Source organism: Fukomys damarensis, unplaced genomic scaffold, assembly GCF_012274545.1.
Source record: "Fukomys damarensis isolate Sample0158 unplaced genomic scaffold, DMR_v1.0_HiC HiC_scaffold_35, whole genome shotgun sequence".
Taxonomy (NCBI): Eukaryota; Metazoa; Chordata; class Mammalia; order Rodentia; family Bathyergidae; genus Fukomys; species Fukomys damarensis.
This window is the reverse complement of record NW_022900947.1, coordinates 11,762,780-11,777,677: the sequence shown is the minus strand read 5'-3', so window position 1 is coordinate 11,777,677 and position 14,898 is coordinate 11,762,780. Positions and strand designations below refer to the sequence as shown.

General features: G+C 43.8%; 1 protein-coding gene across 1 annotated transcript in view; it reads left to right on the top strand.

Annotated features, from left to right (window-relative positions):
* Nucleotides 1-8: 8 nt before the first annotated feature.
* Fam184b (family with sequence similarity 184 member B) overlaps nt 9-14,898 on the top strand; it is a 97,131-nt gene continuing 82,241 nt past the window's right edge. The window contains exon 1 of the mRNA XM_019210265.1: nt 9-310. Coding sequence (XP_019065810.1) covers nt 164-310 — 147 coding nt within the window. The 5' untranslated portion in view covers nt 9-163. The remainder of the gene's footprint in view (nt 311-14,898) is intronic.

The following is a 14,898-nucleotide window of genomic DNA, read 5'->3' as shown; positions in this document are numbered from 1 at the left end:
AAGCAGGGGCCGCGCGGTCTTGCGGCCAGGAGGACTGCAGTGCCACCTCCCGAGAGAAAACCCGCGCGCTCACACGCCCGCCCGCGCGCACGCACGTGCACACGGGGAGTGTGGGTGGGAAGGACGTGAGCCAGAGCCTCTGAGCGCTGGGCGCTTCGCAGCGATGGCATCTGCCCTCAACAGCCAAATTCACCCGCCCGGGACTCGCCCGAGCTCCAAAGCCGATGCCAGCCCCAGCGCTGGCTGGAGAATGAGCTGCGATCCGGAGATGCACGTGAAAATGTGCAAGAAGATCGCCCAGCTCACCAAGGTAAGGCAGACGCTGCGGCCGGCGAGCCAGGGAAAGGAGGGCAGAAGTGCCTCTCCGGGGTGCCGGGCACGAACCCCGGACAAAGTTTGTTTTGTAAGCCAACAGGAGGGAAGAAGTCCGAAACCGGGGAGACTTGACCTTTCGGGGCCAACCGTTCTGAAGCAGCAAGGAGAGGATCCTTGCCAAGGAAATGCGCGTAGCCTGCTTGTTGAGCAGGTGGGCTGTGCTTTTCCCAAGATAGGAATGTGAATCTGTGTGTGTGTGTGTGTGTGTGTGTGTGTGTGTGTGTGTTTTCCTCTGCCAGCTCTGCTCAAGCGATCGTGCCTAGAATGTTGTGACTTCATTCAACGCCGTACTTTACAGCTGAGGAGGTCACGTGAGCTCTATTTAAACACTTGCTTCATTTATTCCTTCCTTCAACAAATATTTGAGTTATTTATTGAGTGCCAGCAGTTTGTGTGGCACCGTACTAACCCTGGAAGGCAGCCCGGGCGACTTACTATCAAACTGGCTGTAGACTTGTGGAGAAATGTAAATGAGGAAAAGGGCGACTGCTGTACAATCTTGGGGTTAGAAAGAGCTTGGGAGGTCAGCCAGCCCATCTCCCTGCTTCATCCCAGGACCTGGTTGAATCTGTGTATTTTTTCCTCCTGAAGCCTAGCAAAAAGATGTGGACAGCGCTCAGCATATGAGCCTGCAGCTTCACAGGTCCCCATGTGCCTTGTCTGTAGATGAGCGCATTGCTCCGAACACCGTGCCTGCCAGCGGAAGGTCAGGTCCGTTCAAGCGCTGACCAGGAGTGGCTGAAACACTCTCTCTCCCCCTCTCCCACGCCTTTCATATGGCATCGCAGACATCCCTCTCCCTGTTTTTCCAGAAGGAGCATAGCATTGGGAAAGAACATTACTAGATGCTTCCTCCCGTTAACTTATCCAGATTCTTTGCACATGAGCCCATCTCCAAACAGTGATCTCTTTAGTCAAGAACTAGACAAAAGGGAATGGAGATGTGGCATGTATGGCTGGCACTGTGGATCTAGCCTATTCTTCTATTTTAAATAGCGACACCAGTCAAGAATATTACGCCGTTGGCACAGTATGAAGCACTTTCTCCATCTCCGAAGAATTTCAGATATTTTCAGAAAGGCAAAGTTTGGATATTGAGAACTAAAAGACATTGCTGTATCATCAGTTGCTAAGTTGAATATTTCAAATGATGAGTGCCACAGAGCTAGAAACAAAGGATATGTCATTATGGGCAAGAGCAAGTAAGGGAGATCCTATGAAAGAAAATCATCCTTGAAGTCAGTGTGAATTTGTAGAGACAGACTATATGCCAGGCATTGTTAACCACTCATGGCATAAAATTTAGTAAGACACAGCCCCAGCTCTTGTGGTATGCCAACACATAAGTGGATCATCTTATAATAATTTCATTATTAATACTTGTGGCATACTTATAAAATGTGTCTAACACTGAAGATGCATCAGTATAAAAGGCAGACATGATCCCTAGTGCATGGTGGTGGTTCTTGTTTCTTAAAGCATATTTTCCATTGCAAATCATGATTGATTCTAATTATGTATTACCTCTCTAGCATTTCTCATGTAAATTGCCTGAATTAGAATTTTGGTTTTTGGTATTAGAAATCTAACTCAGGGTTTCTCTACCACTGAGTTATATCCCCAGCCTTTTTATTTTCTATTTTCGGACAACATCTCATGAAGTTTCCCAGGGTGGCCTTAAACCTGGGATTCTCCTGCTTTAACCTCCCCAGCAGTTTCCATTCCCCATGGAAATACTTGGTATTGATAAGCCTCATATTTGCTGCTCCATATTACACATATTTTCCATACCTGCACATTTAATCTTTCCATGAGTTTTGCTTTTCTCGTGTCTCTGATAAGTCAGTTTAATCCATGTGCACTTGTAATTACTACATTTGAGCTTATTCTTCCGTCTTTTTTTCATTTGTCATTCTTTATCTTTGCTTCCTTTTTCTCCATTCATGCCCTCTATAAGATTAATAAAATAATCAATATTCCACTACTGATTTCCCATCCTGTCATTGCTGCCTAGAATTTTATTTTTAATTTTTTTAGTTTAAAAATAATTTTATGGTAAAATTTTAATTAAATTTACTGAGATTTTATCAATCAATTTCTCTCTTCACTATTATGTTCTCTTTTTCTTGAATCCAGAATGTTTCCATTGGGTTCACTTTTCTCCTGGCAGAAGTCCATCCTTTACTTGCTCTTTCTCTAAGGAAGGGAACTGTTTGTGTATTTTGTTCTTGTTGTTGTATGATAGTTTAAAATTCTCCTGGACAGTTACTTTCCCAGAGCACATTGACATCAGCTTTTTTAGCTTCCACATATATGTGACAAGATGCAGTATTTATCTTTCTGTGTCTAATTTATTTCATATAACTTGACCAGTTCCATATCTGATTCTACCAGTGAAGAGATTTCATTTTTAATGGCTAAGTAATATTCAGTCATATAGATACCACATTTTCTTTGTCCATTTATCTATCTAGTGGACACTGAGGTTGATTCCATATCTTAGCTATTATAAATACACATTCATCCTTCTATTTTCCCTCTGTTTCCTCTCCTGAAATGTCTTCATCTCTAAAAGTTGGGTCCATCTTATCTTTTAAGTCCTGTTAAAAGGCTTACTTCTAAGAAAAGCCTTTGAAAATTTTCACTTTCTTGTGGTTAAAATTGTGCTAATTATTCAATTATGCATCGATTACTTTTTCTTGTTCATTTGTTTCTCCAGTCATTTGTATATATGCCTCATATGTATTATATACTTAGTATGCTTGTTAAATTCAATTAAAAATTTCTTCCAAAAGATTTAGTTAAGATTTTAGATGCTTATCTTTAATTATTATAGTTGATTTGCATATAGTACATCTCTTAAACTCCTTAATTTTATTCATAATATTTTACAACTACCAGGCAAACAATATGAGTTGTGATTAAACAATATAGTGAATGTTTAACATTTAAAACATGTCTTACAATAAAGGACACATTGCCACGAATCCCTTTATAATAGTCCCCCTCACTTCAAACACAGTTATCCCATGATTCTTGCCACTTTTTGAGGCCTCATTTGTGAATATCTTTTTGTTTGTTTGTTTGTTTGTTTGGTACAGGGGATTGAACTCGGGTCCTTGTGCTTGCAAGGCAGGCCACCAAACCGCTGAGCTAAATCCCCAGCCCATTTGTGAATATCTTTTCATAGCTGCCTTGATGTCCTAAATCATTTTAAAATCTTTACCTTTTATAGTCATTTTGACTTTGGGGAAAGAGTCAGAAGTCTCACAATGCCAGATCCAGTAAATAAGATGAATGAGGATACATTGTAATGTTTTTATGAGGCTATCTTTCCGTTGGATGGCACTCAGCAGCAGCATTCACTGTTTTTTATCATACCTCAAAAAGATACTTATGAAAGGACTTCTAGCAATGCTTCAAAAAGTGACAGGAGCAGTAGCATAAATGAGTTGGAAATGAAGGAGAGCATTTTGAGGGGGGATTGATATGTGTCTTTTACTGTAATTTATTTTTATTTAAACATTCATCATATTTCATTTTTTATCATACATTTTAATCACGCCACATATACTGTAGGTATCCAAGAAAATATCATTATCCTTAGGAAATGCTCATTGATGTGTGCTTTTTAAGGAAGAAAGATGCCATACAAATCAGTTTATTTTATAATAAAATGTAGAAATAGAATGTTACACAAGTCAAATGCTTTAAAAAGTGAGGTGATTCTAAGTAAAGGTTATGTGATGTTCTTTGTGCTGTTATTTTTCATTGCACTTATCCTAAGTTTGAGATTATTTCTGAACACAAAGTTCAAAACCAGCAAACAAACATCATTCCCACCTCTTCAGGCCCATCTTATAAGGAGAGGAGGGAATGATGGCTGGCACTAGAGGCATTTCTCAAAGCCCTTCGAGAGCTTCCAGTGTGCGGATAGGATTGAGAACCACTGGATTGGAGCCGTTAAGGGTTTGAGCAGTAGAGTGAACACCGGGGAGTTGTTTGTCTTTTGTGTTTGTTTGTTTGTTTGTTGAGACACGGTCTCACTATGTAGTTGAGACTGACCTGGAACTCACTATGTAGCCCAGCCTGCTCTCGAACTCACATCGATCCTCCTGCCTCAGCCTCCCTAGTGCTGGGATTACAGGTGTGCACCATGGAAAGTGTGTTATTTTGAAAGCATCAGGCATGTGTGCCCAGTTCTATGCCTGCTGAACCTGTCTGTCCCTTGGTTTTCCACATACCCAGCAATCTCCAGCTGATTGTCCTACTTGTGTGTTTTGCCACAGCCTTATCCCCAGGACAGATGAAAACCCAGAGATCCCCCAGGTCCATCTTTCAAGGGATAATGAAATGTTGGCTTCAGATTCAAATTTTAATGAATATCGTTTTGTCTTTAAACAAACAAAAACGCATGAGGAGCAAGTGTTCCTCTCTGTGAACCATCTTGACTCTCAGAAAGTCAGACTGCAAAGCAGTAGAAGTAACACCAAGGCACTGCCTCTTGCCTGGAGCAATTAGATGAAAGTACTGGGAGGAGGCTTCTTTGTTCCAGAAGCCACCAATCTCAAAGTACGAGTAAGGGAAACCTATGGGACCTCCTCTGTTACTCTTGTTGCACATCTCTGCCGGTTTGTGTGAAGACCCTTGTTCTGAAACAACCTAGTCATGGTGTGTGAGAACTAGTCTCAAGCTGCTGTAAGGCCAGCGAAAGAGAGGCAGATGGATTCAAGATTGCAAGAGTGCAGTTTACCGGGGTCTTACTAGCAGCAGCCTGGTCCTGGATGGCAGCAACACTAGCTGGGTCCCTGCAGCATGGGTCAGAAAGAGGGGCAAATTAATGAGTTAAGATGAGAGTGACTCCCTTCTGGCTGGAATGTACCTCCTTTATCTTAAGATAATGTGAAAGAGTCAGGTGCATTCCTGGAGCCAGGGTCCAGTTGTAAAGCCCTGTATGTGACTAATAGTTTTGATTTTTTTTTTTTTTTTTTTTTTTTGGTGGTACCAGGGATTGAACTCAGGTCCTTGTGCTTGCAAGGCAGGCCACTGAACCGCTGAGCTAAATCACCGGCCCATGACTAATAGTTCTGTCTATTTATGGTTTGCTAGGAAAGTGTACAGGAAAAACCAGATAGGAACAGAGGGCACTCATGGTGGTTATAACTCAAGATAGCTGCAGTCATATCGAGCTAATCTTTATAGCTTTGTTTTGTGTGTGTGTGTGTGTGTGTGTGTGTGTATGTTTGGTACCAGGGATCGAACTTGGGACCTTACACTTGCAAAGCAGGTGGCAGAACCACTGAGCTAAATCCCTGGTCCTAATCATTATAGCTTTGCTAGAGCAGAGAGGTTCAAGTGCCTGAAACTTCTGCATGTTCTGTGTGTTTTTGAAAGCCTTTAACATTCATATTCACTCTCTGCACAGCAGTTGTGCATGGCAGGGAGAGAATCATCAGCTACAATTCAAGGAGGGCAAATCCAAGATGCAGAGACAGGAGCAGGTCAGCATTCTTGCCCAATTTCACATTATCACATCCCAACAGAGCCGTGACACCCAGAATGCAATGATACAATGTTTTTATTGCTGTTGGTGTTGTCGTTTGGGGGTTGTGGTTTATTTTGAACTCAGGACCTTGCACTTGCCAGGCAGATGCAGTGCTACTGAGCTACATCCCCAGCCCTGCAATGATCCAGTGTTGTCTGGAGGAAGGAGTCTTCCCTGCTTCTTTCCGTTTTCATGGCCTCTAAACCATCTTTCCTACTTTTTCTCATGCTAAGAGGAATATATATTTAATTAGTGAGGTTGGGAGCAGGAGCTAGGCCTGGGAAGCTCTTGGTTCTTCCTCGTTCTTTCTCGTGGAGTTGTCTGCTCATAGAAGCACACAGTCTACTCCAACCGTCAGTTCTACAAGGCAAGGGAATCCGGGGGAAAAAGAGCTGCCCTGACCTAGCACTGGGACTGAAGAGGTAAGTTCCAGAAATTTAGCTTGCCAGTGAATATACTTAACAATCTCCAGTATTAATCTTATTGATTGTAAAGTGGTGTTTTAGGTTCAAATAGCCTCACACTTTGGTCTTGTATTTTGATTAGTTCACTGAGGAAGAGGGACTTTATGGAGCCTTCCCTAAAGACTCAACAGACAAATCAAGAAAATGAGTCCAGTTTTGAGAAACACGGTGAAGTGTTACAGTAAAAACTAATTGTCCCATTGGGGAAAAGACCCTAACCTGCTGTGTGGGGATCTTATTGAATAGCTGCGTAGCATTAATCTGTAGACCTGTCTTCATGGCAGGTTGCAGAAGTCCAAGTTGCCAGTCTGTACACAGCAGCACGTCACTCCACAGGGACTGTGTCTCCAAATGTCCTGGAACCTTACCTCAATCTAGGAAGGTTGGTTAGCTGAGGCAGTGACCTTGGCTGTCATATACAGCAGGAGCCAAAAGGTACAGGGCAGAGAATGAAATGGAAAACATTCCCTTGAGTATAAAATCAGATAATATGGAAAAAGACATATTATTTCTATGCAGAGATGTTTTTAAAAGTGAATTTAAATCTGATTTGTATTTAGAAGGCTACTTCTTAGTTGTATTTATACTAATGAATAGAAATTAAATAAGAATTAAAATGAAGTCACTTGAAGAGCTAATGAACAGTTTAGGGGGTCTTGTGTAGTTGGTGTCAGCTAAGACATTCTCTCTTCAGATGTGCCTTTTCTGACCTCCAACTCCAAAGGTGCCAACTTTTCTCCTTTGTAATGGGGTGGGTGGGGGGCGTTCCTCTGTTGTGAGAATGCAGGTGACTCATTATAACCCAGTCCGGTCAGACCTTGAACCTGACAGATAGATGTTTCGTTCCCTTCCAGTCCAGATCTGGGAGTGGGAACTGCTGCCCAGCTGTCACCCAGGAACCGAGAACACCCACCTACCCCTTCCCTGGGACTGAGAGGCCAGGACAGTTCTAAGGCAGTGACTCCTGTTACCACAGGAGTTCTCACAACAGGCTGCCACTTGAGCCCTGTGTTTCCACGGCTCAGAGGTGCGGAAGTTTTACTACACCTACTCAGTCCTTTTGCTTCTCTGAAAATATCCTCCTGCTATAGGAGCTTGTTTGGGGACAGATGTGTAAGCAGCTCCCTACCAGTTCGCTTTAGATTTGAAAACAGTTCTGTTTTAACAGGCCCTTTTTGTTGGATTCTTTAAATTTAATGATGTAATTTATGGTGAAAAGACACTCATTTTTGTGGTACCACAAAACAATATGAAGTGCCTCCAAATTTGAGTGTCCTTGATCCTGACGAAGATGCCTCAGCTTTAGCCCAACCATTCTGCCCTCTCCACTCCCTACCCTCTCTCACCTTCTTTCAGATAAACGGTCAGTCACCTGCCTGTCATGTACCTGTGTCTTTCGCCTTACTGGTGTTATTCAAGTGGAGAGTGAGAATCTAAAACATGTAAAACAGTCTGAGCTCAGAATCTTCTAAAGCGTCAAAACCTCCTTCCCAGTCTTTTCACTTCTCTGTCACAATTAATACAAGTTTTTTTTTTCCTTTAGCAACTTGCCTTTACAGAGTTTTCCAAAAATAGTCAACCCAGTTTTCATAAGAAGTTTTCTTTTCGCATGCATATATAAGGGAAGTAATTACATCATTATAATATAAATACTACTGGCATAAACAAGTGACAGTGTGAGCTAAGAAAGGATAGCTTTATCTACATGATGGTTGAATGGGGACTGGTGAAAGATATTCTGCTGTCTTTATACAAAAGTTGAATTAGAGTGCGAGTGTCTGACTAAGCAAGAACTATGGAAACCTTGAACCATCTGAAGGACCAAGGAAGGAAGCTTCCTGGAGATGGTTCTTCATTTTTGAGCATTTGGTTGATCCTAGTTTATCAATATTGTAATCAACACTGTGTTCCACGCTTGGACTCTATCCCTATACATTTGATACTTTATTTCCTGGAGCTTAATTCCTGTGTGTATATCTCACCTTTGTTATAGATAGATTCCTAAGATGGAAATTTTAGAAAGACTGGAAGAGAGCAGCGAAGAGAGAGAAATATTTGATGATCAGTTAGTTAGAAACAATTTAATAGACAAGATGTGCTAAGGACCTCACTTGTTAATTACAAAGCTTGGCTTTTTAGAAGGCACTCCTTACAATTCTCTTCCCCTAGAATCCAGTTCCTGGGGAGGAACAGTTCCTGGGGAACAACAGTTCCGGTTACATAGAAATGATGTAATTACTTTCAAACTTCCTTGACATAATCAAAGCCCAGGCTTCCTGTTCACATTCTGACTATTTAATGGACCTGTTTGAAATTGCTATATTCTGAGCTTCCGGAGAAACAGGATGTACCTGGAAAATACTCCTAGGTCTCTCAGGGTATCTGAGAAGCACTTGCTCAGAGATCTAGAAGAACCAAAACTATCAGCAGTTCTCTTAGGGACAAGACCTTGTCGCAGATCTCCAAAGACACCTTTTTTCTTAGCTGTAGAACCTTCACGGTAAGAAGCAGAAAGACTGAATCTTTGGCGTCATCACCAGGCCTAAGGTTGTGCCCAGTCTCCTGGAGGCACAACAAAACCTGCTGAGCTCCGAGTGATCGCAGTAACAGATTTGCCTCTGAACTTCAGCCCCTCATTTTGTTCACTTTGTTAAAATGTAAGTCCAAGAGATTGTTTAGACTTTTACCTTTTTTTTTTTTTTTTTTTTTTTTTTGGTACCAGGGATCAAATTTGGGATCTTGTGCTTGGAAGGCAGGCAGCAGAACCACTGAGCTAAATCCCCAGCCCCTGTCTTTTACTCTCTTGGGTTAATTGTGCATTTGGTGGATGCTGCTTTCTCTTAATCTTACCTATTGAAGAACAAATAATGCTCCCCCCAGTGTTATCCACATCAAATCCCTGGAAGGAGTGAATGCTACTTATTTAGAGGTAAAAAAGGAGTCTTTGCTGGTGTAATTAAGCATTGAGATGAGGTATCTTGTATTATCTACTGCCCTAAATGTAGTGCCAAATGTTCTTTTAAGAGAAAGCCATCAGAGATTTGAGGCAGTAGAAAGACACAGAAGAAGGAAACCATTTGATACGGGGACTGAGGCAGGGATCAGGGCAAAACCAGACCAAATAAGGTCAAAGCAAGGAACTCTGGGAGCTAACAGAAGCTGAAAGAGGCAAAGAACAGACTGTTCCCTGAGCCTCAGGAAGGAGTAGACTCAGCAGTCACCTTGATTCTGGGATTCCGGCCCCTGTAATTGTGAAAGAATAAAATTCTGTTACTTTAATGCAGTGGTGGTGAGCCTATGGCACATTGCCGCAGTGGGCTGTTCTTCATCACTGAAAGCTCTAAAACAGTGATGGCGAACCTTTCAGAGCTTTCAGAGACACAAAAAACCCACTGGGGCACATGTGCCATAGGTCCGCCAGGCTGTTTTAAACCGTTACCAAGTTTATGGTAGCTTGCTATGGTAGCCACAAAAAATAATATACTCATTTTCACATTGTCTCCCTCATTGCTACCAAAAGCTTCCTTCTTCTCACACCTTACTGAAATTCTCTCCTCTGATAGTCGTCAGAATCAACCAACGAGTTGTTTTTAAATAAATAAATAAAATAAAAAACAATTCAGACCAATGTATTAAAACGTTTGGGAGGGGCTTAGACAGTTCGACATTTTTAAAACTACTATGGGACTGAGGATTAGTTTAGTGGTAGAGTGCGTCCTAGAATGTGCAAGGCCCCATGTTCCCTCCCCAGAACCTCCAAGACACACAAATAAACACAAAATCCCACTGGTTGTGGCCACATCTGACTCTGAAACCATTGCAGCAGCTCCTTGCCCTCTTGCATGGCCCTGGACTTCCACTGTGTAGGAGCAGAGAGAGTGTACGTTTGCTCGAAGCTCTTTAGAACAGAGCTTCTCTTCTCCTTTGTGTCAGTGTTAACACAGTGGCTGAGCTCAGTTGCAGCAGTTCATACTCAGTGGGCAAAGGTAAGCCCTGAGAATTTGAATTTTAAATGAGCTCCCAGGCAATGCTGTACACCCCAGTTTGACCAGAGTGCCTTCAAATGGTAGGGCTCTTTATTTAGCTTTCCTCACCTTTGAACTCCCAACAGCTTTTAGCATACTGCCGTGTTGTCAGTGATACACAGTAGTGTGAGTTGGGTTACTTTGTGAAGTTTTGTTTTGCTTTGTTTTGTGACAGGGTCTCACTTTGTAGTTCAGGCTATCCCTGAACTCATTAAGTAGTCTAAGCTGGCCTCTCTCTGGATGATCCTCCTGCCTCAACCTCCAGAGTCCTGGGATCACAGGTGCACACCACCACTCCTGGCTTGAACTGTCAAACTTTGAATTTAAGGACAATGACCTCATGTTATACTTTAAAAAAATATACCCTTAGCGCTTCCATTAATGCCAGAGCACACAGGATGACAGTAAGAGATTAAAGGCTGGATGTGCCCCCAAAACGCCAATATGTGAGGGGTGGTAAGGCACCACTGGGTGCCAGCACATCCCCGGAAATGCCAGGGAGGTGAACATGGCAGAACTCCCGAGGAACTATTGCGCATGATTCAGTGAGCTGCTCCGGGTTCCTTCCGAGGAACCATTTGGAGGGTTCTTATGGAGTAATAAATGATGATCGATAAACTGCTGTGTGAAGAGGAGCAACGCTGAGTAATTAGGAAGGTTGGAGCTAAATTACTGCAGGCAGTAAGAGGAGTAAACTATTCCCTGAGCAGTGCCCCTCCATCATTCTCCTCCTGTTATGTTCAGTCTCTTAAACAGGCGTTTGGCTAAACACAGTTTAAGGCTGTGAGCCTGCTCAGTTTACACACGTGTCTTGGTCTAGTTCTGCACTCAGCTCATGATGTTGCTCTGATTCAGATGACAGCAGCATTCGTAGGTGACAGCAGAGTGAGGAGCACATAGGTAGGGTGGGGAGTAAGGAGCTTAAGGAGTAACCTATTCACACTTTGAAACATGAATTGATCGAGGTGGATTTTGGTAAAGCCAAACCAGTTCCAGGGAAGGGTCTAAGAACCCCCTTTTGGTGTAGGTTCATTTTCCTGCCAGGGCAGTGTGCCCTTGAAAATCATGCCCCTCAAACATCTGCTATTCCTTGCACTTGCAAGCTCATTAATGGCATTTCCCTCCGAGACCCAGAAATAGCAAATTCCATTAAAAGGCTTATCATTCAATACAATGCAGCTCTCTTTATGTGGGAGAAGGATGGCCTCTGAGTGAAAGTCCATTAGGGCTCTGGGCTGGAAAAAAATGGGTCAGCTCTCTTCTAAGGGAGAAATTAATACAGCAGGCGAGAGCCAGAGACACTGCCAACATCCATCTTGCAAAGCTTCTCCTGTGCCTGCTGCCAAAATGCACTCATCCAGACTTGCTATTCCTGTGCTCAGGCCCCTGGAGCAGGGCCCATTTGTCCTGAGGAAGACTATCAAATTATTTGGTGACAGCCTAAATATGAAAGGAGAGATTAGAACCAAGTAGGCCATGTGTGTGTGTGCACCTGAATATAGTCTAAACCAAGCTACAGGAAAGCACTCTTCTCTCTCTGGTGGGTCCTAATGTGATGAGCTTCTGTCCCCAGGAACAGCTGTTAATAGAGATATTTGTTTTCAGTGTAGGAGGTCAGTGTTCCAAAGATCTGTCCAGTGCCCAGTCTTCTCATCGTGACTTAGGCGAGCTGAAGGACCTGGGCAGTGGAGGTTTACTGGGGCGGAGGGGACACTAGCTGAACAAAGTGGGAGTTGGGAGATGAACTGAGAGTAGCTATGAATGAATATAGGGGTCAGAAAGCTTAGACAACACAGGAGCAAGGCATGCACATGTCTGCAGTGGGGGAGCTGGCCCGCTGTGTAGACCAGGTGGAGCAGGTGGAATGGTTCAGAAGTCAGGGGATCTGGCAGTTGGAGTAGGTGCTTTAATCCATAGCACCCCCTGCTGGTAGAACGCGGGTGAGAAGACAGCTAGCTCCACAGGAGGGAGTTGGCGGAGTACCAGATTCTTAGCGACCGACAGAAAGGAAGGGGATTGATTGTAAGACATTCAGGGAGATGTCCTATAGGCAGTTTGATGTTTAATTTGCCAGTTTGGGTGTTTGCATGTTCCATTAATATCTGCCTGCTCCTGTCCCCATCTCCTACTCCATGAGCAGAGATTATTCACTTGCTTTGGTCTATAGAACGTCAGAGGGAGTGAACACAGGCGGAGGCTTTGAATGAACTCATGCAGCTCAGTGATTTCCATTTGAAGGGCTGGCACTGAGTGGCCTCTGACCTATGGCCTGGCCCTCATGGGACTCACTTGCATCCAGCTTGTGGCCTCACACCACACTGAGATGACCTGAGGCTTGCAGCCTACAGCAAGCAGATCGTCAGCTGAGCTCAGCCTAGCCTATTCAACCACTGTTAGCCCAGGAGAGAGATTCCAGAGAGGTGACCGGGACTCCAGTGACACTGGTGCTTCAGAAATCAAGGAGCAGAGCCTTTAAAGATGAGTGTTGACTGGTGGCAGGGAGTACACGTGAGTAAGGTGGGTTGAGGCCTGGGATAAGAAAGGACTTGGTCTCTGGTATCCTGAGTATCAGTGGAGCAAGGGGCCAGAATTCGGAGAGCCAGATGTTGGTATCTGTCAGCCTGTGTAGCTGCCATAACAGAAAACCACAGACTGCATGGCTTAAATGACAGATATTTATTTCTCACCGTTGTGGAGGCTGCAAGTCCCAAGTTCAAGGTACACAATTGGTTTGGAGAAGGGCGACTTGCATACCACTGTGTCTGCATGTGATTTTCCTCTGCAACATCGAAAGAGCTCTGGAGTCTCTTCCTCTTCCAGTCTAACTGGGTTTGAGACCCACGCTTATGATTTAATTTAATCTTAACTACCTCTAAGGAGGCCCTACCACCAGATACAGTCACATTGGAGGTTAGGTCTTGCGTATATTTACTTAGATGATGAGGGGAGACAGTTCAGTCCATCACAGCATAACAAGACTTGATTCAGTTTTACCACTGGCTAGAGCACTCTCCGAACCTCCCTAGGACACCCTGTGCTTATCTCTCTAATAGGCATAGTATTCACCTTATGCTTTGGGGCTGCTACAAGGAGAAAGTGAAATAAAATCGCTGTTGTGTCTGGAAAACCCACTAGGATTGCAGAAAGTTTGCACCTTGATTGTAAAAGAGATCCTGTTTAACCACACTCATCCAATTCCATCCTCTCCCCCTGCTGGGTTGGGTGGGACACCTGTTTCCTTGCAGGCTCTTCCTATCTCCTTGAGGCTGCTCCTGGGTCCTCCTTGGGAAGAGGGGCTCTTTAGCTACACCTGCACATTTCTGCCGGGGCTCCACTGCCTGCCTGCTTCAGGCTGGACATGGGAAGATGGCTCTCCCCTCTGGCTTTCAGCTCTTCCAGTTGAGCTCTTAGGGCATTCAGAGGCTTTCTCTTTCCTACTCTTCTGCCGCTGGAGGAATTAGCTGCTTGTTTCTGAGGTTTCTGAGATCCTAGGCCCCTCTGAACTGCTTTTCTGCTGACAATGAGCCAGGCGGCTCAAGGCAGGGTTCTCAACATTTTGAGTGTTCTATTGACATTTTGAGCCAGATAGTTCTTTTGTGTCCAAGCTATACTGTGCAGCATCCACAGCCTTGACTTACTAATACTAGTGGTTGTTTTCTACTTGTGACAAACAAAAATGTCTCCAGACAGTGCCGCATTTCCCATATCAGGGAGAGCAGGCAAATCAGCTGTTGAGAACCATGACGAGATGAGGTCCTTGTCTGGCCATAGTGAAGCAACCGCTGGCATTGACTTTGAAGAGCCTTCAGCTTACTATGGCTGATTCAGCTGGAAGTTCCAGTGTCTTCTGGAGAAGGGAATTTCTTCTAGGAAGCCCAACAGGCTCTCATGGAAATATGCAACACTGATGGCTCATTCTGGTAATCTGAGAAAGATTGAGACTTCTATTTTCCCAGAGGAGTTGTTGGATTCTAAGTGCTCTGAAAATCCAAAAGGCATTTCACACATAACTGGTAATGCCAAACAAGGTTACATGAATAACTTGTGCCAGAAGATGTGTCTATGTGTCTTTTCTGAGAGGGAGGGAGGGAAGGCGAGAAAGAGACAGAAATGGGAATAAAGGCAGTAGTGTGGCTTCCTACCAAAAGTCCTGGATTTATTTATCGGGTTGGTCTTGAACCTTTCCTTCTCCAGAGCTTCAGTTCTGCGAAATCGATCTGCAAAACTGATCACTATAGTGGTGAACATTTTGTTCTCCACATCCTCCATGGGGCTGTTTCTAGGCCCGGGTGAGAATTTGCATATGAATTCTGAGCAAAGTGAGCACATCACCAAATGCTCTGATGTTTAGGGAACCCACCATGATGCAAAGGAAAGAGCCCAGCATGGCAGTGAGGCTGAATCACATCAGCACCCGCCACAGTCTGTCTGGAACCTTTGGTAAGTTACCAGACATATTCCTTAGACTCTTCACCTGAGCAGTTTTGGA